The sequence below is a fragment of the Pteropus alecto genome, unplaced genomic scaffold (assembly GCF_000325575.1).
Source record: "Pteropus alecto unplaced genomic scaffold, ASM32557v1 scaffold359, whole genome shotgun sequence".
Taxonomy (NCBI): domain Eukaryota; kingdom Metazoa; phylum Chordata; class Mammalia; order Chiroptera; family Pteropodidae; genus Pteropus; species Pteropus alecto.
The window spans coordinates 926,295-950,208 of NW_006443119.1; the positions used below are offsets into that span (position 1 = coordinate 926,295).

The 23,914-nt window shown below is 47.0% G+C and overlaps 2 protein-coding genes across 2 annotated transcripts in view; both read left to right on the plus strand.

The window, feature by feature from the left end:
- The first annotated feature begins 210 nt into the window (after positions 1-210).
- On the plus strand, positions 211-10,049 carry CTSE (cathepsin E). Its single transcript, XM_006922839.3, has 9 exons — positions 211-390; positions 997-1,153; positions 1,603-1,720; positions 2,668-2,786; positions 5,243-5,442; positions 7,532-7,654; positions 8,887-9,028; positions 9,127-9,225; positions 9,716-10,049. Exons 1-9 carry the CDS (start codon positions 323-325, stop codon positions 9,878-9,880), a joined length of 1,191 nt encoding a protein of 396 aa, XP_006922901.1. The 5' UTR covers positions 211-322; the 3' UTR covers positions 9,881-10,049.
- A 9,136-nt stretch (positions 10,050-19,185) lies between these two features.
- The window catches only part of RAB7B (RAB7B, member RAS oncogene family), a 21,258-nt gene continuing 16,529 nt past the window's right edge, over positions 19,186-23,914 (plus strand). Inside the window, exon 1 of the mRNA XM_006922840.3 lies at positions 19,186-19,375. The gene's annotated coding sequence lies outside the window, so the exon portion shown is untranslated. The remainder of the gene's footprint in view (positions 19,376-23,914) is intronic.

A 23,914-nucleotide genomic window follows, 5' to 3' on the forward strand; every position in this document is an offset into this window, starting at 1 on the left:
AAAGACTCTGGGAGAAGCTAAGCCATGAAGACCTTCTTACTCTTAGAGGATGCAGAGATCCCCAAGTCCCACCCCAGATCCGCAGCCTGGTCACAGGAGGAAAAGGAGCTGAGCAGTGGAGGGAAACGCCCTGTTACTCACGTTATGTTTGCTCAGGGCCTGGCTATTGACTCCAGAGGCCTTATCACCGTATCCTCAGACAGGGCTGGTCAGGTTTGAGTTACGGAGATTTGGTTCCCACTTCTCCGTGGGACAGAAAAAAAGGAGAGGTGGCAAGGAAGGCTGTGGTAGAGTGAGAGAGAAGCTGCTGGTCAGAGCCACAATGAAAACACTTGTCCTCTTGCTGCTGGTGCTCCTGGACCTGGGGCAGGCCCAAGGATCACTCCACAGGTGAGGCCATGTCCACAGGTAGGCCATGTCCACAGGTAAGCCATGTCCGCAGGTGAGGCCACGTCCGCAGCACTGTGTCCAGCAGGGACAGTGCTTAGGGCTCCCTTGGGAAAGGAAAGCTGATGGGGAGATGATGAGTAGAAGAAACTGAGGGCTTGGAAAACGCTTACCAAGTGGTCACCTTGCGTTGGCCTTAACCTCCAGCCCATGACAAGCCATCCCCCTGCCTCCATCTCTGACAGAGCTGCCTGTCCGAGCCCCACGGACCCTCTCATGTTTGAAAGAGCAGGACCCTGAAGCTGTGGTTTGCTGTTCAAAGAATCTGAGTACTTCCCCAAGGGACGGAGTGCTTCCCCAAGAGTTCTTCTGTCCCATTTTCCTAGTAGACCTCAAAGAGCCCGTCAAGTCTAAGAGTCTGCAGAAGCAGACAGGAGCTCGGAAGGCTGAGGGCAGAGAGGGCACTGATTCTGGCCAAACCTTGGCACACTGCTCTGCAGATCCCTTTCTGTGTAATTCCCTAACTAACCTCTAGAAAAATGGAGTGGTGAAGGTGGGGTTGGAGGGAGGCAGAAATGCATCTCCTCTTCACATGGGCTTTGTCCTCAGGGTGCCCCTCAGGAAGTATCAGTCCCTCCGGAAGAAGCTGCGGGCTCAGGGCCAGCTCTCTGAGTTCTGGAAATCACAGAATTTGAACATGATCCAGTACACCGAGTCGTGCACAATGGACCAGAGTGCCAATGAGCCCCTCATCAACTACTTGGATGTGAGGCATCCCTGGGCAGGGGCTGGGGAGTCAGGGGAGGAGAGGAGGGCCAAGCCTGGGGCATGGCTAGTGGGCAGCAGCATTGAAGGCCAGTGTGGATTTCTCCTCTAGGAAGAGCCATATGGACTAATTCCCTGAATCCCCATGGACTTGGCCAAAAAAGTAGCATGTATAGACTTTTCTCTGTGGGGAGAAAGGGATGATCAGAGCAGGCCTTCTCTGCGTTGCTCTAAATGTTATTATGGGAATCAGAATAATGATTTGATTTCTTCCCTTGCAGCCCCTTCTCTACTCCTTTTACCTTTGGTTGCCACTTCCCAGGCTCTGTGAGCTCCAGTCTGTAGTATCCTGGGCTTTCTGGCCCCAGGCAGCTTTCCCTCTGTCCCCTGATGAACACCTTACCCCACCCCATCACACACACCCTGCTCTCTTCCCTTCCTTGCCTGTAGATGGAATACTTCGGCACCATCTCCGTTGGCTCTCCACCACAGAATTTCACCGTCATCTTTGACACTGGCTCCTCTAACCTCTGGGTCCCCTCTGTGTACTGCACCAGCCCAGCATGCAGTAAGTGAGCCAGGAGCCCCAGCGAGGAATGGCTGGGGGCTAGTCCTAGGATTGAAGGCCTGGCATTCTGGGGAAGGGGGCTGGGTTCCAGAAACTGGCCATCCCTGCACACCAGCCTCCCCTCTCCAACTCTGGGTCTGCCCTGGGATTGCCTTCAGCAGAAAGCAAAATAGGACAGCTATCCAAGCTAGTAACTTTCACAATGACCAGTATCAGTAGGGGTAAACTCTATCATCAAAAATACAAATCTTTGAATACATGGTGACTCACCCGCTTTGGAATGCCCAAAAGAACATTGGGGACGTTCCACTCCACTGGTTATTTCTGGGCAGGTAGGTGTGTCGGGTTCCCGAGTAGAGTGTTCACCTGCTTCAAAGAGACTTGGTGACCTATCTCCCAGTATACTGGAGGTGGGGCTGGTGGCACACAGTATACAGCAGATCTATTTGACCAGAGGTAACTCAGAGGTCTTAGTGAAGACTAGAAAAGGAAGTGCTAAGGAAAGATGTCTTAGCCTATGCAGGACAAGTTTTAGAGACAGAATGTCTCAGGAAACCCCAAGACTAAGTGTCCACAGGTTGGGCAAGGAGTTGGGAGTAATTTCCTGGAATGGCAATTGTTTATTTCTGAGTTTCTTTTGAATGTCAGACTCTGACCCACAGTGGTTGGCAAAGGCTGCTGCTGGTGCCCTGGCATTTATTTTGGTGTGCCTCAGAAGGTTACCGCGGGCAATCCTATTTGCCCAGGGACAACTCTTTGAGTGGCCCAGTTAGACCACTACATATGGGGAATGTAGTAGCTCATTAGCGAAGGCCATGGCCATCCTTTCCAACGGCCCCAACTCACTGCTGGAAGTTGAGAGAAGAGATCCTTACTCTGGGGTGTCAGGGCATGGATGAAGGCAGTGAGCTGATGGCCTAGGCAAAAGCAGCATCCTTGCTTTCCAGAGACACACGCCAGGTTCTACCCTTCCCAGTCCGACACCTACAGTACAGTAGGGAGCCATTTCTCCATTCATTACGGGACTGGGAGCTTGTCTGGAATCATCGGAGCCGATCAAGTCTCTGTGAGTATAATTCCTTCGTTTTTTTCTCTCTTAGTCAGAAACATAGAAGACAGAACACTGTTCAGAGTTCTTGGGGGGACAGATTCAGATCTGCCTCAGAAAGAGGTAGAAACAAGGAACTGGCTTCTAGCATAAGGGGGAGGCCTGGTCAGGTGCAGTTAGCACTCCCCGCCTGAGAAAGCTGCAGTATGATGGTCAGTCTGCTCAGAGGGCTGAGCCCTAGAGTGATGGCAAGGGGGGTTCCCGCAGAAAACAGTGCACAGGGCTGAGAGCCTGGTGGCAGGGTTCACAGCTGGATCTCTGATCCCAGGAGCACCAAGGAGACAACACCAGGCTTCCATCTAGAAGGATAAAGATGTCCAAGGTGGGGCTCAAGGTGGGAACTCAGTTACTGAGACAAGGCAGCAAGGTCGGAAGTAGGGGTCCAATCATGGAGACAAGCCAGATTCCCAGTTGTCAAAATAACAGCACAAGGTTAGCCCTGAACTCAATGCTGAGCTCATGAGCTGCTCCTTAAACTCCCTCTGACCAAAGGTCTTACGGGTCCCAGAACTGCGGGAACCCGACCAATGTGGGGGCAGAAAACCAGGAAAGCCTTGGCCTGCTCTACCCAGGCTGATGGGCAGCAGCACAGTTCCTCCTTATCCGTGTGTTTGCTTTCTGTGGGTGCAGTTATCCTCAGTTGACTGGTCTGAAATATTAAATTAAAAATTCCAGAAATAAATTATAATTTGTTAATTGCGCCCACTCTGAGTAGCATGATGAAATCTTGTGCCGACCAGCTCCCACCCAGGATGTGAATCATCCTTTTGTCCAGCATATCCGTGCTGTATACATATGCTCCTTGCCCATTAGTCACTTAGAGGTCAACTGTGATATCAGATCAGTTATCAGAGAGCGAGAGACCGTATTCACGTAGCTTTTATTACAGTATGTTGCTTTGTTCCATTTTATAATTAGTTATCGTTAACCCCTTACTGTGCCTAATTTATAAAATTAAACTTTATTATAGGTAGATATATATAGGAAAAAACATAGTATATATAAGCTCTGGGACTATTTGCAGTTTCAGGCGTCCACTGGGGGGTCTTGGAATGTTTACTCTGTGGATAAGAGGGACTACTGTATAGGCCCAGGCCTTTGGGCACATGGGGGCTGACCCACTCTGGTGAGCATCGTTCCAGTTCTGGGGTGATTCCAACGCCACCAGGGACCAGGCTTCATCAGCATTCCTTTAAAGTGAGTGGGAGTAGGACATATGGCGTGAAAAAGGGCCAGGAGCAGAAAACATACCATCTATGGAAAAATATCACATACAGATAAAATGACACTCTATATTTTCTATTAGAACATAAGTAAAAGTATAAATGACTGTTTAGAAGGCTGATCATAGTAATTACCTCTGGGAAACAGAGAAGGAACTGAAATGGCACGGGAGAGGGAATTTTAGCCTTAGCCTGTTGCTTCTCTGCTGGCTCGCCCGGTGTGAGGCAGCAGCCGAGCTCACAGCTACTCCAGCTTCCACTGGTTCCTCCTTCAGATTTTCTGGTTCCTGGGGCAGCTTCACATTAAACTCTGTCACAAAAGAAGATATCTAAATGTCCAATTTCATTAGTCATTAGGAAAAACAAATTAAACCACAATGTACCCACTGCGTATCCAATAGAAAACTGAAATGGAAAAGAAGGCACTATCCAGCATTGGTGAGGATATAAAACAGCTGCCTGCTGGAACTCTTAAAACATTGGTAATTGAAAACGTCAGTTAGTACAAATCACTTCAGAAAACTATCAGTATTTACTCAAGTTGAGACACTTACATACTCTATGATCTAGCAATTTAACTCTTAGGCATACATCCAACAGAAAGATGTACACATATTCATCCAAAGACACGTACAAGCTGCTCTATTAGCAATAGTCAAATACAGGAAACAACCCAAATATCCATCATGGTAGAATGAATAAATAACGATGATATATTCGTACTGTGAAATATAATAGCAGTGAACAAATTATAATAGCATGCAATAAGCATAAGGTTGAGTGACATAAGCCAGAAACAAAAGAATTCATAATGTGTGATTCTGTTTATATAAAATTTAAAAAAATAAGCAAAGCCAATATATACTGTTAGGAGCCAAGAGAATTGAGGAAAGGTGCGATGATGGGCAGAATTCATGAATGGTTGACGGGGGGTTGCAATGTCCTGTTTCTTAGTTCGGGAATTTGCTCACATGGGTGTGTACAGTTTGTGAACCCTCATTGAACAGTACACTTATGGTTTCTGTATTAAGTTTCAACAAAAAAGGTTTACATTAAAAAACTAAGTGGGAATATGGCAAAAATCCTTGTGCCCATTTAATTAAAAAAAAAAAAAGTTACAAAGGAGAAGAATTAGCTTCAGGACAGAGGGAGAATCTGGGAATCTGAGACCCTTGGGCTTTCTCCTGTCAGGTGGAAGGACTGACTGTGGTCAGCCAGCAGTTCGGAGAGAGTGTCACGGAGCCTGGCCAGACCTTTGTGAATGCGGAGTTTGATGGAATTCTGGGCCTGGGATACCCCTCCTTGGCTGTTGGAGGGGTGACCCCAGTGTTTGACAACATGATGGCCCAGAACCTGGTGGATGTGCCTATGTTTTCTGTCTATATGAGCAGGTAAGGCCCATCAAGCCTGCCGGGTCCAGGTCAGTTATGACGACGGGGGGACAGTGTGGCGCAGCTGGAAGAGCACTAGACTTTGCGGTCACGACACCTGGTTTGGATCGCTTGCTTGGCCAGCTGGGTGATTTGGGGCAAAACACTTAACTTCTAAATATTGAGGAATTGGGATTTGCCTCATACAGTCATGAAAAGCGCTTTGTAAACTGTACCATGCTATAATCTGGACTAATATAAGGAATTGAATATTCATTTATGCAGTGAATAAATATGTCTCAAGCCCCTATTACATAATGCTGAGCATGTTAGGCACTAAAAACACAATGAAACAAGAAAGACAGTCTCTGCTCTCAAAAAGTTTAACTCCAGAGGGAGGAGGCAGGAAAAAAATTTCAACATAAATTGACAATAAAATAGTTTCATGTTAATGGATGGATTAATAAAATGTGGTACATACGTGCAGTAGACTATATTTGACCTTGAAAAGGAAGGAAATTCTAACATATGCTACAACATAGATAACTCTTGAGGATATTTTGCTAAATGAAATAAGCCAGTCACAAAAAGACAACTATTGTATGATTTCACTTATATGAAGTACCTAGAGTGGTCACATTCATAGAAATAGAAAGTAGAATGGTGGTTGCCAGGGATTGGGGCCAGGGGAAAGGGAAGTTATTGAATGGTTATAGAGTTTCGGTTTTACAAGATGAAAAGTTTCTGGAGACTGGTTGCACAATAACGTGAATACATGTAATATTACTGAACTGTACACTTAAAAATGATTAAGACAGTAAATGCTATACTATGTGTATTTTACCAATTTATACAATTTTTTTTTAATTGTGTGTTGTTGTTGGAAAACATCACACCCCACCTCTGAGCATCTCACCTGGGGTTCTGGGGGAGTCATCTCACCTTCCTCCCCACACAGGGAAGGAGCTTTCTGACCCCTGCCCGGTGAGACCTGGCCTGAGCTCACCTTGCTTTGGCCTAAGCCCGTTACCCTTGTTTTCCTCTCCCATGTGGACAGTCTTGAATTTCCTCCATCAACCTTCCTTCTCTTCAGCATGGCTGCAGTTGAGGCAGCCCCAGGCAGAACTGGGAGGAAAAAGGCAGATTGTCTGGACACCTCCACCTCCCCATTTCAGGGCCTCCTGTCTCCTTCCAGCTGGGAAGACGGGAGCTGTGATGGGAAATAGCAAAGGCTTTGCAGTCAGACTGACCTGGATTTAAATCCTACCACTTATGTTACTTCGTCTCCCTAAGCCTCAGTATCCTTACATGGACACCAGGTGGATGTGAGAATTAAATAAGATTAAGCAGGTGAAATTCTTAGCACAGTGCCTTACCTAAAGGCAATCAGCAAACGTTAGTTTTTTCTTCTCTCTGTAAAATCACTTTCCTAAGATTATCGCAGATATCCAGTCCCCCTTCTCCTTTTCTATCTTGCCTTGCAATAGCCCAGATTTTGAATTTTTCTGATCCTTTCCCTTTTGAACAGGAATTCATTTTATGTCCTAGTTTCCCAAAGTTCTGTTAGGTGCCGGAACGTAATCTGAGAAATGACCACCAGTGAAAATGAATAAACATTCAAGTTCTAATAAGTGGCTCTGAGTACACATTAGCTTCTTTGCCTTAACACAAGAGAATGAACAATGTGGAAACCAACTTAGGCACCACCACAACAGTAGTTGGGAAGGTACTTGGGAAAAGGTGTCTTCTGGGGGTGCCTCAAGTCACCTGGTGTATGCACACCTCGGGATGGTTCTGGCCTTGGTTCTGCCCGAGTTCTGCATGACCAGGCCCGTTATCCCCATTTCTCACCTCCCTCCCCCTTTATCCCAAGAAGCAGAGGACATTCACAAATCGTTGAGCAGAGCTGTTTCTATCCTTTTGGCCAAAACGCCCAGACTAATCAATTCGCAGTAGTTGGAAGCCCTGGTCTCGAAGCCCCGGCTGACGTTTCTGCCTGTCTATGTGCTTGGCATGCGTGAGCAGATCAAGAGGCAGAGTCCTAGTGGAAGCTTGTCCCTAGGGTTTTCCAGTGGCTCTTCCTTGACAATCTGCCTTTCTCTCCCTGTAGTGACCTAGAAGGTGGTGCAGGGAGCGAGCTGATTTTCGGAGGCTATGATCACTCCCATTTCTCTGGGAGCCTGAATTGGGTCCCGGTCACCAAGCAAGGTTACTGGCAGATTGCTTTGGACACGTGAGTATCCTCCACAGGTATGGTACTGAGGAAAGAACTTACAACAGGCACCATTCAAATAGGATTTAACTGAACTGACATGAATGAAAGTGCTAGTCCCTGGAGAGGATGCTGGGACCCCGCTGCACAGACTAGAAGCGGGAAGGTGAGGTGTTGGAAGAGGCAGCAGTAACCATGGCGGCAGGCACGCCCTACCAACTCAGTTTCCTTGCTTGTATGTGTGGTGTGCCTTCAGTTCAACAGACAGTAAATACAAACACTCAGCCAATTGCATGTTCGCTCAACGTTAATTAACACACAGGCAAGGGCTGAGTGACATGGGGGTGCCCAAGGGAACTGGACCCAGATTTTGCATTCACAAAGCATGTACAGAAGATAAGATGTTCATACAAACTACTGTCATGTAAAGAAAAAGGAGGTCAGAGCTCTATGAGATGTGCCACCAAAGTGACCCAGCAGACAGGGCAAGACAGTTTCTATCTATCTGAATAACTCCTCAAGGGTTTCATGGAGGTGGCAGTATGGACTGAGCGCTCTCGTGCGTGCGCGCGCTCTCTCTCTCTCTCTCTCTCTCTCGCTCTCTCTCTCTCTCTCTCTCTCTCTCTCTCTCTCTCTCTCTCTCTCTCTCACACACACACACACACACGGGCAGCAGGCGGGCTTGGGGCAATTGGGGATGTGGGATTAGATCCCTGACCCATTCCCATCACTGTGCTAGACTAGATAATGCAGGAATTCAAAGAAATGTAACTCAAGTATCAATTCAGCCAGGAATAAGTTCCCGCAAGGTGCCAGGCATGTTCAGGGTACCTGAGAAACAAAAGGAAAAAGCCTCATTGGTTCACTGTCTACTGAGGGGTTTTCAAACTGTAGGGATTTACACATTTATGGGTCATGACATAAGTTTAAGGGATCCTGATCTAGACTCGGATAGAAAATAGCAGAGTGTGCTTTCACATATTAAGGTTACGCAATGTTTCATGAAATTTTTATTGAGTATATGTGTGTGTCAAGAAGTAAATGTATTTCCTGCGGTGAATTTCAGTCAAAAACAAATTGAGAAATACTCATGTGGTGAGAGAGACCAAAATGGAAATTATTAATGTGCTCCAGCTATCAGGGAGCCCAGCAGGGAGTGAGAGCTGCTGGGGAGCCGGGGAAGCTTCTGGCTGGGGGAAGGGGAACAGGGAGAGGAGGGGCAGGAGGCCGATGATACTTCTCTTTGCCCTCAGAATCCAGGTGGGAGGTGCTGTGATATTCTGCTCAGAGGGCTGCCAGGCCATTGTGGACACAGGGACCTCCCTCATCACAGGACCCTCGGAGGAGATCAAGCAGCTGCAAAAGGCCATTGGAGCAGAGCCCACCAATGGAGAAGTGAGTGCCTGGCTGGGCGGGGAGGGATAGGAGCAGAGGCATAGGCTTCTCTTGAGAAATAGGAGGCCTCTAAATCAATCCTCTACGTTGTGTTTTAGTACGCTGTGGAGTGTGACAACCTCAATGTCATGCCAGATGTCACCTTCACCATCAATGGAGTCCCCTACACCCTCCAACCAACTGCCTATACCCTTCCGGTAAGAACTGTTTCCTTATTCTGCAAGTCACAGGGCCATACCCACATGCCTGCCCGTCACTTCCCCTTTTCAAACAGTCGCCTGCACTCCGCACCTCCTCCCATCTTATCTTGCTCTGAAGTGGTATTTCTTCTGGGAGGGACACGACTGCCTCTGGTGGAAAGACCAGTGGGCTGGGTCTCCAATTTCCTGTTCTGCCACGAAGCAGGAGCAAACCTGGGACACGCCATTCCATGAAGTTTTCTGACCTTGTCATGTAGGACTTTTCGAATGACAGTAATTTAATCCCCTCGACCACCAAGTCAGACCGGGGATGTTATTATTCCCATTTTATAGATGTATGAAGCAGGAGAAAGAATCAACCAACCAAAATTGTGAAGCAGCGGTCCAAGGCCATGCAGTGTGGCTCCCTCCATCACGCAGTATAGCCTCCAGGCAGAACTGTTTCCTTCTTCTCTGTATGTCACTTACATTCTTCTTTCCAACCCAGGATTCTGTAGATGAAACGGAGTTCTGCTTCAGTGGCTTTCAAGGTCTTGACATCCAGCCTCCAGCTGGGCCGCTCTGGATCCTGGGCGATGTCTTCATCAGACAGTTTTACTCTGTCTTTGACCGTGGGAATAACCGTGTGGGTCTGGCCCCAGCTGTCCCCTAAATAGGGGCCTTGTGTCTGTGCCTGTCTGCCTGATACCCCGTGGAAATCCAGCTGGGCCTATTAGGTTGGGCATTCTTTATATCTGTGAAAAAGTCATTTTCAATAGAATGCATTCGTTTCAGAGCTGCAAGTTGAATTATAACCAAACAGAGCGCGCGCGTGCGCGCACACACACACACACACACACACACACACACACACACACACACACACACACACACACACTTCACACATGTCCATACACCTACCACCTCCACCACCATCAGGATAGAATTAAGTTATGTGCCCACATTTCATATTGCTTTTTGCTAACATTTTATTATGGAAATTTTCAAACATGTACAGAAGCAGAGATTATAGTGCAATAAATCCCTGTGCGCCTCCATCCGACTTTGTCATCCCAGCTGTGCACGGCCTGGCCTGTTTTATCTGACCCACCATCCACCCCTCTCTTTCGCCCCACACACCTGTGTTATTTCGAAGCATAGCATCACATCACAAATCATCACATCAAGGATTTATCCATCAGTCCTTCTAACAGTCTTAAACAGGCAGTGTTCAGATGTTCCTCATTGTCTCGTAAATATTTGATTACGTTTACAGCTGACTTTTTAATATCAATATCCAAACAAAATTCACAAATTGCATCTATTTGACATGCCTCTTATATCTCTTTTCATCTGTAGAGTTGACCACATTCTGAATTTTGCTGGTTAAAATCCAGAGGTGTCATGTAATGTGGTTCTCTGGGTCCATCTTTCCTATAAAATGGTAGTTAGAACCAGAGGCCTGATTTGGTGGCAAGAAAACTTCATAGACAGTGCTGGGAACATCTCACCGTATCCCATCAGCGGCAGGTAGTGCCTGGTGCCTCCCCTGGTGAGTGGGTCCCGGACCTGTCAGCCTCATTATCCATAACAGATTTCCCTTTGGTACTTCACCTAAAGGTTTCAGAGGCCACTAATGATCATCGCTTAGATCCACACTGTCATTGGGAGTTGCAAAATAGGGATTTTTCTAATTCTCTAATTCCTCCTGTATTTGTTAGCTGAAATTCTTCTATGAAAAATAACGTTTTCATCAACTGTTTGCTCACCATGAGGTACAGCTCATACAGGAAAGGCAAGATTGCTTGCTTTTTTTCCCCTTTTATTTACCAGTTTCAGAATTATGAGTGTCTCAACTTACTGCAGTTTTTTAATGCTCAAATCACTCCACCTTTAGCAAGTTGAGTGTCCCTTCAATTTAGTTCCTGAAAACTTTTGATCTGACTCAATACAAAGAGACGTCTGGGCCCATTTTCCAAGCAGCGCTGGTTCCTTGTAATGTGTTTATATGTTTGTTGTAAATGAAAATATTTCATAGTATAAGGTGGGGAGGGAAGGAGAAGAGAGAGAGAGAGAGAGAGAGAAACTGACTCTGAACGAACCCCTTTCAACTTTGGGGTTTCCCCACCCCGAGGGAATCGACTTGGAGAATCCAGGTCTGAGCTGCATCCCACTCCAGTGGGATCTGTTGCCTCCAGAAACAACTTGTCTTTCTTTTCTTTTTGCCTTTTTCAAAATGGAATTACCATCATGGTTTTTCTTATTATAAAATACATGAAAGTCCTCCATGATCCTCCCCCTCAGAGATAAGCGTTATTATCAATATGAAGTTGTTTGACACGGACTTTTCGTGCATTTATAAACTGACAGAGGTGGCTGTTGGTAAGGAAACCTTGTTCTTTCTACAAAAAAAGGAACCATACTTGTCTCTAAATTGCTCTTTTCATTTAACAGCAGATTCCACGTCAGCGCAGACAGCTCGTTCCCTCTGACCCCTGTACTGTGTCCATTTATTTATCAAATTCTCTCATAATGAAGATTAGATTCATTTGGGGGTTACTTCGATTCCATCCAAAAAACATTTCTTTTGTGCCAGGCACTAAGTGAGTCACTCTGAGAGCTACAAGACAACTGAGACAGACCCAGCTGCCACTTTGGGCAGCAGGCGTCGTGGAAAACACACCAGGCACACAGATAACCTCTGTTATCTGTTATCACATCTGCCCTCCACCCCTCATCAAACTGGTGACCTTGGCTGACTACTTCATGTCTGTGAGATATCAACCCCACAGAGCTGTCTCTAAGAGTCAGCTAACCTGAGTAGAAGTGCTCATCTCGTAATGTTTGTGACCTGTCCCCGTCATGGTCAGAGCAGATCACGGCTACACACATATGCACACTCTTTTGTTTTGATTTTACTTTTTTTTTTTTAAATTAAATTATTGCTTTCAGAGTTAACTCAGAACAGCCTGATCCAAATAAGGTCGCAGTGTAGTAGGGCAGTTAACAACAAGGCTCTAGAGTCAGACAGGTCTGGACTTGATTCTCGATGCCAGCTGTGGGACCTCTGCACCTCAGTTTGTTCATCTGTAGAATGGACATGGTAATAGTAACTACTTCACAGGGTTATTGTGAGGATTCAATAAGTGCGTGCAACACTTACCTAGTTTATTAGCCTGTGCTCACCCAAGGACCAGACCTACACTCAACATAGGCAAATATCATAAAAGGCAGAAGCCCTAGAGTAAAAAGGTTTTATGACTTTTCCTCTAAAACAAAGCACACCAAGAGCCAAGGAGGAGCCAATTGTTAGATAGCACCCCTACAGGCTTTCTCCCTAAGAGTGATGTCTGCAGAGCAGGCAGCCTCCCTGAAGTGGTGAATGTGCCCAGGAGCCTGAGTGGTGGAAGCCTGGAATATGAAAATGATGCTTAAACCGCATGTGCAGGAAGTGAAAGCTGGCTGTTTCCAGGCTGCCCTGAGCCAGTTTCCAGGCTGCCCTGTGCATGTTGGTCCCTCAAGGCAGAAGTGACGCTTTCGGTCAGCATGGACTAAACTCCCACTGGTTGTGTAACCGACTTAGCCCCATTAGCTGCTTTGGGTTTTCCAAAACTGACCTTTACTCTTTATGACCTTGACATCATCGGTGTTAGCCCTGAAATCTATGTCCTTGTCCCATGACCTGTGTCTGATACTACGTCACAGATCTCTCAGGGATGGGCCAAGAGCTTTGGTAAAGCTTCACTGTGCCCTAGGTATTGTTTTAAAATGTTATATTTGTTTCCTCGGGCTGCCGTAACCAAGTACCACAGACCGGGTAGCTTACAACAACAGAAATGTATTGTCTCACAGTTCTGGAGGCTGGAAGTCCAAGATCAAGGCGTCAACAGGGTCGTTCTCCCTCTGAAATTGCCTCTTCCTAACTTCTGTTGATGGCAGGAAATCCTTGATGTTTCTCATCTTGTAGCTGCAACACTTCAGTCTCTGCCTCCGTTGCCACACAGTCTGCTCCCTGTGCGTTTCTGCCTCTATGTCTCTTCACCTCTCTTATAAGGATATCAGTTATATCAGATTAAGATCTGCCTTACTCCAGCATGAACTCACGTCAACAAATTACATCTTCCACAACCCAATTTTTTAAAAAAGGTCATTCTGACGTCCCGGGGATTAGGGCGTCAATATATCTTTTAGGGGAACATTTTACTAACTGCTCTTATATTTGATTTTTGGCTTCTTAAAGTCCTTTCAGGAGCTTTTGGTATTGTGTCTTTTGTTTCTTCCCCTCCTCTCCAACAAATCTGTGAAGCGGGTTTTATTTCCCCATTTTCTAAATGGGGAAATTAGCGTTTAAAACAATGAAACAATCTGTCAAAAGCAGAGGTGACAGTAGAATCCACGTCTCTCGCTTCCTAGTCCACCACTTCTATGTTACCTCCTCCCCCAAGCCCAGGTATTTGTCAGTTCAAGATATCTGAAATGCGAGGATTGCAAGTAGATTCCAGTCAGTTCCCATAGTATTTATTTTTTAAAATAAAAATGCATTCGCTAAAAAAAAAAAAAAATGCATTCACCGCTTACATGTCGGTGGGTGCCTACCCTGTCTCCTCCTGAATAGAAACAAGGCCTTGCTAAGGAGACTCCGGGGAGCCATTTTTGTCGTGCTGAGCATAACGTTCTTGGAGGAATTGTCCCTCTCCTCTTCTAGGTGAGCCTGGCAGGCTAACAGTCCTAGGTTCCTGTCACCATGGCTGACATAACAGGGGAGAACACAGGCCTCAAGTCACACCAGTCAGGCTCCCTCTCCCGGGAAGCGAACACTGAGTGTGACCCCACAGGGAGGACAAGCGCCTGGAGCTGAGTTGTGTGTGACAGACGCACAGAGAGAGACAGTTCCCAAGTCCCCAGTGCCGAGACCTCCAGCACTACCCGGCTTCTGTCCTTCGCAGGCCGTGTTGCTCATCTCTTCCCACTGCTTCTGTTCTCTACTAAAGAACTCTGGCACGTGCCTCCTCCCGTAGGAGGGGGACCGATGACTGTCCTGCCTGCTGAGGGTGTCAGCAGTCTCAGGACTGTGACGTCTGATTCCTTCTGTAAGTAAAGTTCAAGAGTAGGCTCAGCATCTTTGGCTGGGAGCTCATAAAAGAAGAACTTGCACTTTGAAGGGTGGTAAGGGTAGAGGGAACATGTGAGAATTTGCTCAACACCCCACAAACCTAGGCTGTGTAAAAGACACCAGGGCTTGACCGCAAGTCCAGGCCTCAGGACCACAACGAGCTCCTACTCCTCAGCCGCAACACCTGCCTCTTGTCTTCTCAACTCTTGCGAGGTTATAACATGCCACTAACTCCTAGAACAGATAAACCTCCAAATCACAGTGGCTTAAACAATAAAAGATTATCTCTCATTCATGAAGAGTCCCATGGAAGACTTGCATAATTCAAAGACCTAGGCCCTTTCGTCTTATGGTTTCCAAATCCCCTGGGACCTCAGAGTCATTCTTTCTGTCCTGTAGACAGGAAAAGAGTGTGGCAGATCCTGCAAGAGGTTTTACCGGGCCAGGTCTGAAAGAGGTTAAGGTACCAACAGAATATTTCCTCTACATCTGTCCAACTTGAGCGCCAAGAGGGCAGGAGCTTTGTGTTGCTCACCATTCTGTTCATTCGCTGAAACATAGTCCATGGCCGCACCTATCCACAGGGGCTGGAGATGCCGTCCAGCTGCGGCGTGGAGGTGTCAGGGGCTTTGACGACCACCAGCAGTCTCTGCCTCAGCGGCCTTGACCTTTTCCCTCCCGCTTTGTAAATGTCAGTGTGTCTCAGGTTCTGCCTCAGCCCTCTTCTCTGTCCCTCTCCCCCTGCCCTTTCACACACAGGAGACCATGTGCCTCCGCGTGAGTGTAATCTACGGAGGCAACCCTCACGTCAGCATGTCGAAATGAACGATTTACAAAGCTATGACTTTTCCGAAATAACTCCTACATCTTTGTTTCTCGTCCTGCACTGTGCAGCCTGAGCTCTAGTCCTGCCATTCATTCATTTACCCAACAAATATTTACGGAGCCTTCTTTTGGTCCTGGTTCGATAAGGGGAAACTTTTTTTAAATGCCTGAGTCAGAAGCTTATATTTAACATTGTATTGGGAAGTTTAATTCAAAGGAAGCGAGAGAAGGGGAATAAGTACGAGGTGAGGACAGATTTGCAACAAACACAGCTGTTGCTGGGCTGCTCGCAGAATGGCCTGATGGCAGCGGATGAGACTGGGGGCGGGTTTGAACTTCTATCTGCTGGTTACTTTTTACTCCTGTCTTAACTGGTCCGAACCTGCCCATGAGCGTTTAGCCCCTCCACTTCCGATTCGTATTCCTGGCCTCTCCAGGAAGCTACTAGGAAGCCAGGGCCACCAGCCTGGGAGCAAGCCTAGCGCTGGCTTTTTCTCAGTCAGCACCCCGCTGGCAGGCTCCTTGACCTGTAGATATGGTTCTCACAGATTCAAGACCAGGGAGATGGCTTAAGCTGTCATCAGAATTGCTCTGGCTGTAAGCAAGACAAGGGTCTGTGGCTGGGTGGGGTGGGGGCAGTCAAGGCCAAGCACTGAGCAGTGTGGTCTGGGGACAGAAACGTGAACAAGACAGTGTACACCTTAGACAAGCTTAACTGGTGTCATGGAAATGTCCTGCTGGTACATCAACCTCAGTTTAGACAAAACAGAAGCCCCGTATCCCCTTCCAATCTCACTGTGTTTCTCATGTCAGTTAGGGGCATCATCGTCCCCTCGATTATGCAGGCTCGTTCCTCCATTCCTGCCTCACAGTCCTTCCCACTTTCCCAGGACATCTTCAATTAATATTAATAAGAACCCTCTAAATGCTCGGAGTGAGAGAGGAAAGGCGTCTTGCTCCCCGCGGAATACCCAGCACCCAGCTCCCCGGTCCTCTGTAACACCTGCTGAGGGATTGAACTCGTCAGCGATTTCATATTCACAACAGCCTTGTCGGTTCTGTCACAGATTTGCTTCTGTGACTGGTCTCCTTGTCCCCATTCCCCTAGTCATTACCTTTCACCAGGAGTACTTCAAGAACACCCTGATGCTCTGATTCTGGTCTCCCCTCCTTCCAGACGCATTTCTGAAACCTGTCTCCAATCGCATCCTTCCCTGGTTCCAGACTTCTCAACAGATCCCTCCTGTGCACCCAATGAAGTCCAAGTCGACATGACTTTGGGGGCTCTCTAGGGCCTTGCCTCAGGGTGACCTCCTGTCCATTCATAGCTCATCCACCCTGGACCCAATGGAACCATCCTCATTTCCTCCCAGGATTTTTTCTACTCTGTTCGCCAGCGGAGGACACTCACCAAAATGGCCCCTTTTCAACGATTGTTAAGGGGCATTAGACACAGTGCCGAGAAAAACCAGATAGGAATCTCAGTCCCGCAGGATGCACACTGCGAGGGGGTCGCCGACTTGGAGCCTTATGTACTCTCTTCAGCCGAAATTCAGTATCTCTTCTCCTGACTACCTAGGGCCCACTGCTCTCCCGAGTCACTTCTTATTTTAAACTCGACTCCTTCCCCTACTTACAACACACCTGCACATGTTCAGATCCTGTGCATCCTCCAAGCTCTGATTCAGATACCTCCTTTCCATAAACCCTTTTCTTCCTCTAGAAGAAAAATTCCCACAACCCTTTAGCTGCATTTCTTATATCATTATTTGTACCATGTCTTATTTCCACTGGTGAAATGCAAATATCCATTTTGCGTCCCCCGACGAGTCTGACAGACTCCGATAATTGAATGAATGTATGCAGGAGGGAAGGAAGGACGGACATTCAATGAATACAGTGTCAGAGCCTCCCCCACAGGGTAGAGGCTGGTCATCGTTCCTCCCTGGAACATGTGTAAGAGGAAGAGAAGGGAAGTTGCTGACTCTTGATCCATGTGGACTGAGGAAGTGGGGCCTAGAGGCCTGAGAGTGGTTGGTGACTTGGCTGCCAAAGGTGTTAAGGATAGTTCTGCAAACATCCCCTAAAGGTGTAAGTTTCAGTTCCATGTTCAGAGGCTGTAAGGACTAGCTGAGGATAGCTCACTTCCCCTATCCCAAAGGACCCACGGCAGCAGCTCCATGCTCGCTTTTACATGTTCCCTGAAAGAGGCTCACATGGGTCTCTGCAGGCTCTCGTCCTCAGCCTCGCTCTTTCTCTCTCTCTGTCGCTGTCACACACACACACGCACACACACATGCACACACACACTGTTTAAAGCCTAGTCTCAGAAAAGTATGTGTCTGGGAAGAGAGTGGATTCTAAAGGGCAACAATTTAAGAACAAATTGGCCATCATAAACGGTGGTTGTCTTGAGGGTGGACCGAGGCACCTTTTCCCAAATAAGCAAAATAGAATATTTTGAGGAAACACATTTTGCAGTTTTTTCAACTTCAGTGGAATATTATTAAATATTAAAGTCCAAAATTACACTTCAGGGAAATCACCGCGCCCTCCCTCCAGGTGTATTTGCTAATTGGAACAAGGAAATGACCTTCAACTAGAGATTTCTTCCACTAAAAACTCCTTACCAAGCCTATATCTGGCACTGTGCGTCGCTGAGTGTGGGGTTCAAGGTTACTAGCTCTGCCTTTGAGGAATGTGTAGTTTCGTTGACCATAGACGTTAGCAGCATCAGACTCAACACTGGCCACAAGAAAGAAGTTTTTGACAGTGAAGATTATTAAACATAGGAACGGGCCACAAAGGAGGAAAAATCCCATCTCAAAAGGAACGGGGGTGAAGGGGTGCATCAAATATATTACAAGCCCCAAGAGGATCCCCTGGAATCTGGTGACTCACTTAATTTGGACATGTCTAAACTCACTTTGTTTCCCTTGTATCTGAAGAATACAGTGAAGAAGCAAAACGGAGTCACTGCCGTCAAGCTGCTAAATTACTAAAATCAAGGAGGCTGAGGAGTGAGGAAATTATTCTGATTTTGTTTTAACTAGTCTGGGAATTTAACTTGAGATATTCAGTCCTGCATCGATGCCTGGATGTACATCACACCTCCAGATAACCCTCTGACTGCCCCCACACCCGCCACAGTGGATTAAGAAAAGAGTGGTCAAGTATCCAGCCCACCTGACATCCAGTAGCCAGACCACCAGTAATCTAGAGGATGACCATCTTGGACCGATCCAGAGGCTAAGGATGCGGGACTGATTTTTCTCGAGAATATGATTTTTACTATAAGAACTCTTAGCTTCCCTTTCTCCTTTGGAATACTTAAAGACTCTTGAATAAACCTTTATTATTTATTTCTAGCCAAAGCCACCAGACTCTTTTTGAGTTCCTTTGACATGTCTGCCAATCATAGTTACCCAAAGCATGGTTCCAGACAGTTCAAAGAGATACCAAAATTAGTCTCATACTAACAGCATCTTAAATTGCTATAGTCTCCTAAATACTTCAGGTTGGATCACATATCCTCATCTGAGAGGCCCAGGAAGATGTCGGGACTTGCCTCCCATCTCACGAGTCTGGTGTGTGTGGTGGTGGTGCTGGCGGTGGTAGCTGTAGTGATGTAGTATGACGTGGTGTGTACAGTTTTAGGGTGAAGGCAAAGCGTAAGAACCAGAACCTCTCCTACCCCGTCTAGTAGTGGGACCAAATCTACTACACATGTGAGTCCAATACTTCAACAAACAAAAGGGCCCCTTTGCTAGATGGCTTCCAGCAGCAGGAACAGAAGTTCCTAAAATCAGCCAGAGGCTTTTTATGGTGTCGACAAAGCCATATTACCTTGCAGGTCCTCTGACTACCAGCTCCTACCCTGAAGTCTTCCATCCCTCATCATCCCCTAGGGCAGAGTCCCTGTAAACTAAATTCTCACGAGGCCCGGAATCCAGTCAGCTCTGAAGCCTAGCTATTCCATTCCACCCCACCCACTCCACCCACACAGCTGAGGTCACCCTGGCCCAGCCTCTTTTGCAACTTTCCCAAGTCTGTGCATGAGAGGGAGAGAAGGAAAACCCAGAAGGAAGTGGCTTGGCCTCAACAGACTCTTTTTGCTCCCAAAGCCTTTTTCCTCTGACTCGGCTTAGACTGTTCCTCTAAAAGGAGACCCCCAGACTCAGAGAGAACTCCCACCTGCCCTCGGAGGCCGAATGCCAAGCAGCCACACCTGTAAGTGTGTATGTGTGCGTGTATGTATTTGTGGTGGTGTTTTTCTTGGTTCTTGGTTCTTCCGTCTGTCCTAGCAGCCCCCAGAGGTATTTGTGTTTTGGTGGGGAGGAGTAGAGTCAGGTAACGAAGGATGAGGCTTAGCATCTGGCAGCTGAGGGCTTACATCCAGCCCTAAGACCCCTAACTCGGGAGAAACTCCGGCGGCCTGGCAGCGAGTCAAACAGAGAAGACTCTCCGCCCAGCCCAGGGAGCTGGGGCCCGGCTCGGGTCTCTGCACAGGCCATCGGTCTCCAGCAGGAAGGCGCAGCTGCTGGGACAGTCAGAGGAAGGGCAGCTGGAAACTGGAGCCCTTCAGGAGAGCTGTCCTGCTAGAACCGGAAGTCCCCTTGACACATCGACAGGATGCCTTCTGAGATGGAAGCATCTCATCCAAAGGGTCTCATCAGGGAAGGGGAACTCCTAGAGTAGGAAGTGTCCTTCTTCTAAATCATAAGTATGTCTCTTGCTCTGCAATGCTAGGTGAGCCAATGAGTGGAGTCAGACAGACCTGGGTTCTAGTCTCTGCTTGCCTCAGGAATCCATTGGGCTGCAACAGCGTTTTGTAAATTGCAAAGTGCCCTATAATTGCCAGGTACTGTGTATTAATAAAAGTAATTTATTTGGGCTTACCGATCAATCCCCCATATACAAGTGCCTTAGAGATAGCAATTGGTCTATATCCTCAGACCTTCATAGTACTAATATATATTAAACATATAGTACATGTGCTGGATGGATGAACAGATAGATGGACAGATAGATGGACAGATGGATGGATGGATGGATGGATGGATGGATGGATGGATGGATGGATGAATAAATGGATAGATGGGTGGACAGATGGGATAGGTGGATGGATGGATGGGGGTAGGTGGATGACTATTTATTGAAGACTCCATATTCCCAGCATGGGTCAGGCTCTTTGGAGGGATACCGAAAGATGTGAGACACGGTCCTGCCCTCTGGACGCTGCCAGTCCACTTCAGGAGAACTTAAAGAACAGGAATGCTGAGCTTCCTGAAACCAGGGTTGTGGGTGCTCTTCCCAGAGGAGCACGTCTAGACCTGCTAGGATTTAGGTGGGTAAAGCAGAGCTGTGAGCCTTCCAAGGAGGCAATAAAGGCTTGTGCTCCCTAGATAGCCTCTTTTCAAAGACAAACTTTACTCCCAAGATTGTAAATCCCATTACTTTTAGGGTGGATCTATTTGTCATTTTCCGAGGTACAGGAGCAGGGAAGGGAGGCACTGAAAGTGGAGTAAGATGAGGGGAGTGGGGAGACTTTGCCTGCTGCAGAGTTCTCATCTGCCCCCGCTCACTGGTCTCCCGTATCCCTTCTCCTTGTCACCTCACACAATCGAGGCAGAAGGCTGTGCCCGGGTCCTGGTTGAGGCAAGTGGGGTAGGGAGAGAAGGAAAGTGGGAATGTGAGAACAGAGCAGGGCCAAAGGGTTCTTGTAAGACTGGCCCCAAACCCCAAGGCTTTTTAATTTTAATTTTTTTAAATTTTTATGAGGAGGCATCAAACCAGTCTTTCTGACTCCTCAGGGACTGGGCTACACTGTAGCTTTGGCAGACAGGCAGGGCCTGGGCTCCAATCTTAGAAGTGCTGCCAGGCAAGAGGGGGAGAAGAGTTAGTCACAAGCAATGCAGAGCAGTGGCCTGCAAGGTCTGCTGTGTGGACCTGAGCTGGCTGGAGGCAGGGCCCTGCAATCGAAGCCTGCTTTTCACTGTTATTTAACAGTGGAAGGCGATGACTCAGCCTGGCCTCTAGGAGGATGCCCTGGTTCGAAGCATCTGAGTCATCTGAGTGGGCAGGAGGAGGCTTAAGAGGACAGGCTTTGCCAAAGTTCAGTCAAGTGAGAGCAGAGAAGACATGCGAAGGGACTTCGGCCACCATCTGAAGTCTGCACACGCCTCCTCGGCGAGCCCAGCCGGTGTCTACTCTCAAGCCACCCTCCCTTGTCACCGATGTAGTCCTGGTCACCCTGTTGCTGCTGCCAGTTATCCTGGGCCCAAGGACCTGGCTATTTTAAATAACAGCCTTTGCGAATTCCCGCCCTTCTGGGAATCGGCAGTGGCAGCACACATCCAGGGGAAGAGGACCAGGTGGAAGTGGGGTAAGGGGAGCTCAGGGTCAAGGCTGAGGTGAGTTACAAGGACCCAGAAAAGAAAAGACTCAAGTAAAATTCGAAGAGAAGACTTTCAACCGCAGAAGGGCTGGCATGTGGTAGAGGAACTGAGCATTTCTTGTGAGCCCCCACCCCGCCCTGGAGAAATCCACCCCTAGGGATGGGGAAGAAGCTCTGTGGAGGCAGGTCTGGCTCTATCTTTCCATGAATGTAGTGAAGACAACTCAAGCACTGGGTAGGAGATTGCACTATATGACCTTTGAGGTCCTACCTGTCGCTTGCTAACGTAGGCTCCACTAGGAGCTTGAAATCAGCCATGGTGAGAATATTTACACCATAGAGCGTAGGAGGCTCTGCAAATCTGCTTCCTCCTGGCCCCCTAGCTGTTAACCATTTTCCTGGGTCTTCCTCAATTTGGAGAGCCAGTCGTGCTATGAGAACATGACACATGCCATCCTGCATAATTTGCCACAGCCATAAGTGACGTCTATTTTACCAATGAAGAAACAGACTCACCAAGGTTAAGTAACTCATCCAAGGTCACAAATGCATGGAGGTGGGATGAGAACTGACTTCAAAACTCATGATCGCTCCATGGGACCAGGCGGCCTTCTTCTCCTGCCCCAGACACAAAATGATTCGTCCTGTCAGGAAGTCACACTCAGATGACAGAGCTGCCATCCATCCACATGCTCTTTTAAAAGAAATGTTAAGTCTTTATTTGATACTTTTTAATTATAACAACTTAGGCTTGTGTAACAAATTTTAACATAACATACATAAAATAAGACAATAACTCCTAGCCTCTAATCTAACTTTCTTCACCTCCTAGTAATCATTTAGTGTGTATTTATCTGTAGCTTTCAGTGTATTTACAGGACAAGCATATAATATAATATTAAACATATAGTCATACACATAGAATTGTTGCTTGTTTTTATACAATTGGGGTCATACCATACAAAATATTCTTTTTTATTTAAATTATCATTATATCTTCCTACTTCATTACTTCATTCTCACTCAAAGTATAAATAGAATATAATTTATGTAGAAAGTGTCTTATTGATGGATATTTAGGTTACAACAATTCTCTTCAGCAATCATTTTTGTACAAATGTGTGTTTGAGTATATGTGTATTTCTATAGCACAGAGTCCTAGAATTAAAGCCTACGGTATGATGAGCATATTAAGTTTTGATATTGTCAAATTGCTCTCCAAGAAAGATGGTGCCAATTCATAGTCCATCAACAATGTATAAGAGTGTTACCCCTATACACTTGCCAGAACTAAATATTATCATCAATCTTTTTAACTGTTGCCATTCTAGTGAGTTAAAAAAGTGGTATTTTAAATTTGCATGTCTTTAAAACTTAGTAAGGTTATCTTTTCAAAGCTTACTACTAATCATGTATAAGACTTCTGCTGGTTACTCATTCATATTCTTTGCCCACTTTTATGCTGTATGTTGTCTGTAGACTGCTTTACACATAGTGGGTACCGATCCTCTGTTGCACATAACACATAGACTTTCTAGCTCCTCCCCACATGCAGTCTTCCCTTCGTACGTACACCAGCTCTGCTGCTCCATGCCAAACGCACACCACCCAGCCCCCGAGCCTCTCTGACAGGGGCCCCGAGTGGCAGGGTGCGTGACCCTCATTCTAGTTTTGCAGAAGGCACTAGGACCTAACAGTTAAGGGTGGGATCTCCGGTGTTAGGCTGAATTCAAATTAAAGTTCCAATTCCAGGATCTACCTCTGATGGGCTGTATTTCTAGAGATGAACTACTTAACGTCTGGAACCATCTGTTTCTCAGTAGTAAAATAGAGATAATAATGTCGGTCCCACAGGCTATAATAATGTCAGTCCCACAGGTTTCTCTGAGCCCCGGTCATGTACTAATAATAGTCACAAAATAGCTAACATTTCTTGAGCCCTTAGTTTATACCAGTAGATGTATTAATAATGTATGATATCGTTTAAACATATTAGAATAATGTATTAATCCATTTACCCTCACACTGATATACATATTATTTATTTACATATTCACAACGCCCTCTCTAGCTGCCAGGAAGTAAATGTCAGCTTACAGGATGAGCCACGTGGCCGGGGCCGTATCCCAGCGTGAACGTTCCCCTCCGCCTCACTGCAGCGCCCCTCCCACCGTCACTTCTGTCACTTTGGTTGCCTTTCTCTCTATCTCCTCCCACTCTACTAGGGTTTGGTGGGGCTCGCCAGACCTGAGCACAGTGCCCTGGGCCCTGGGCACACACATTCTATGCATTGGAACTCAGGAGGCCGGGAGGCAATGTGGCACAGAGGAGCCCCCTCTGGCCTCCAGTTTAAACACCAGCTCCTCCACGTG

Excerpts from the sequence above, each read along its gene's own strand:
- CTSE (XM_006922839.3), top strand. The coding sequence starts at position 323 with ATGAAAACACTTGTCCTCTTGCTGCTGGTGCTCCTGGACCTGGGGCAG. Across the intron at positions 1,721-2,667 it reads CTGCACCAGCCCAGCATGCA|AGACACACGCCAGGTTCTAC; the intron begins GTAAGTGAGCCA and ends CTTGCTTTCCAG. Across the intron at positions 5,443-7,531 it reads TTTTCTGTCTATATGAGCAG|TGACCTAGAAGGTGGTGCAG; the intron begins GTAAGGCCCATC and ends CTCTCCCTGTAG.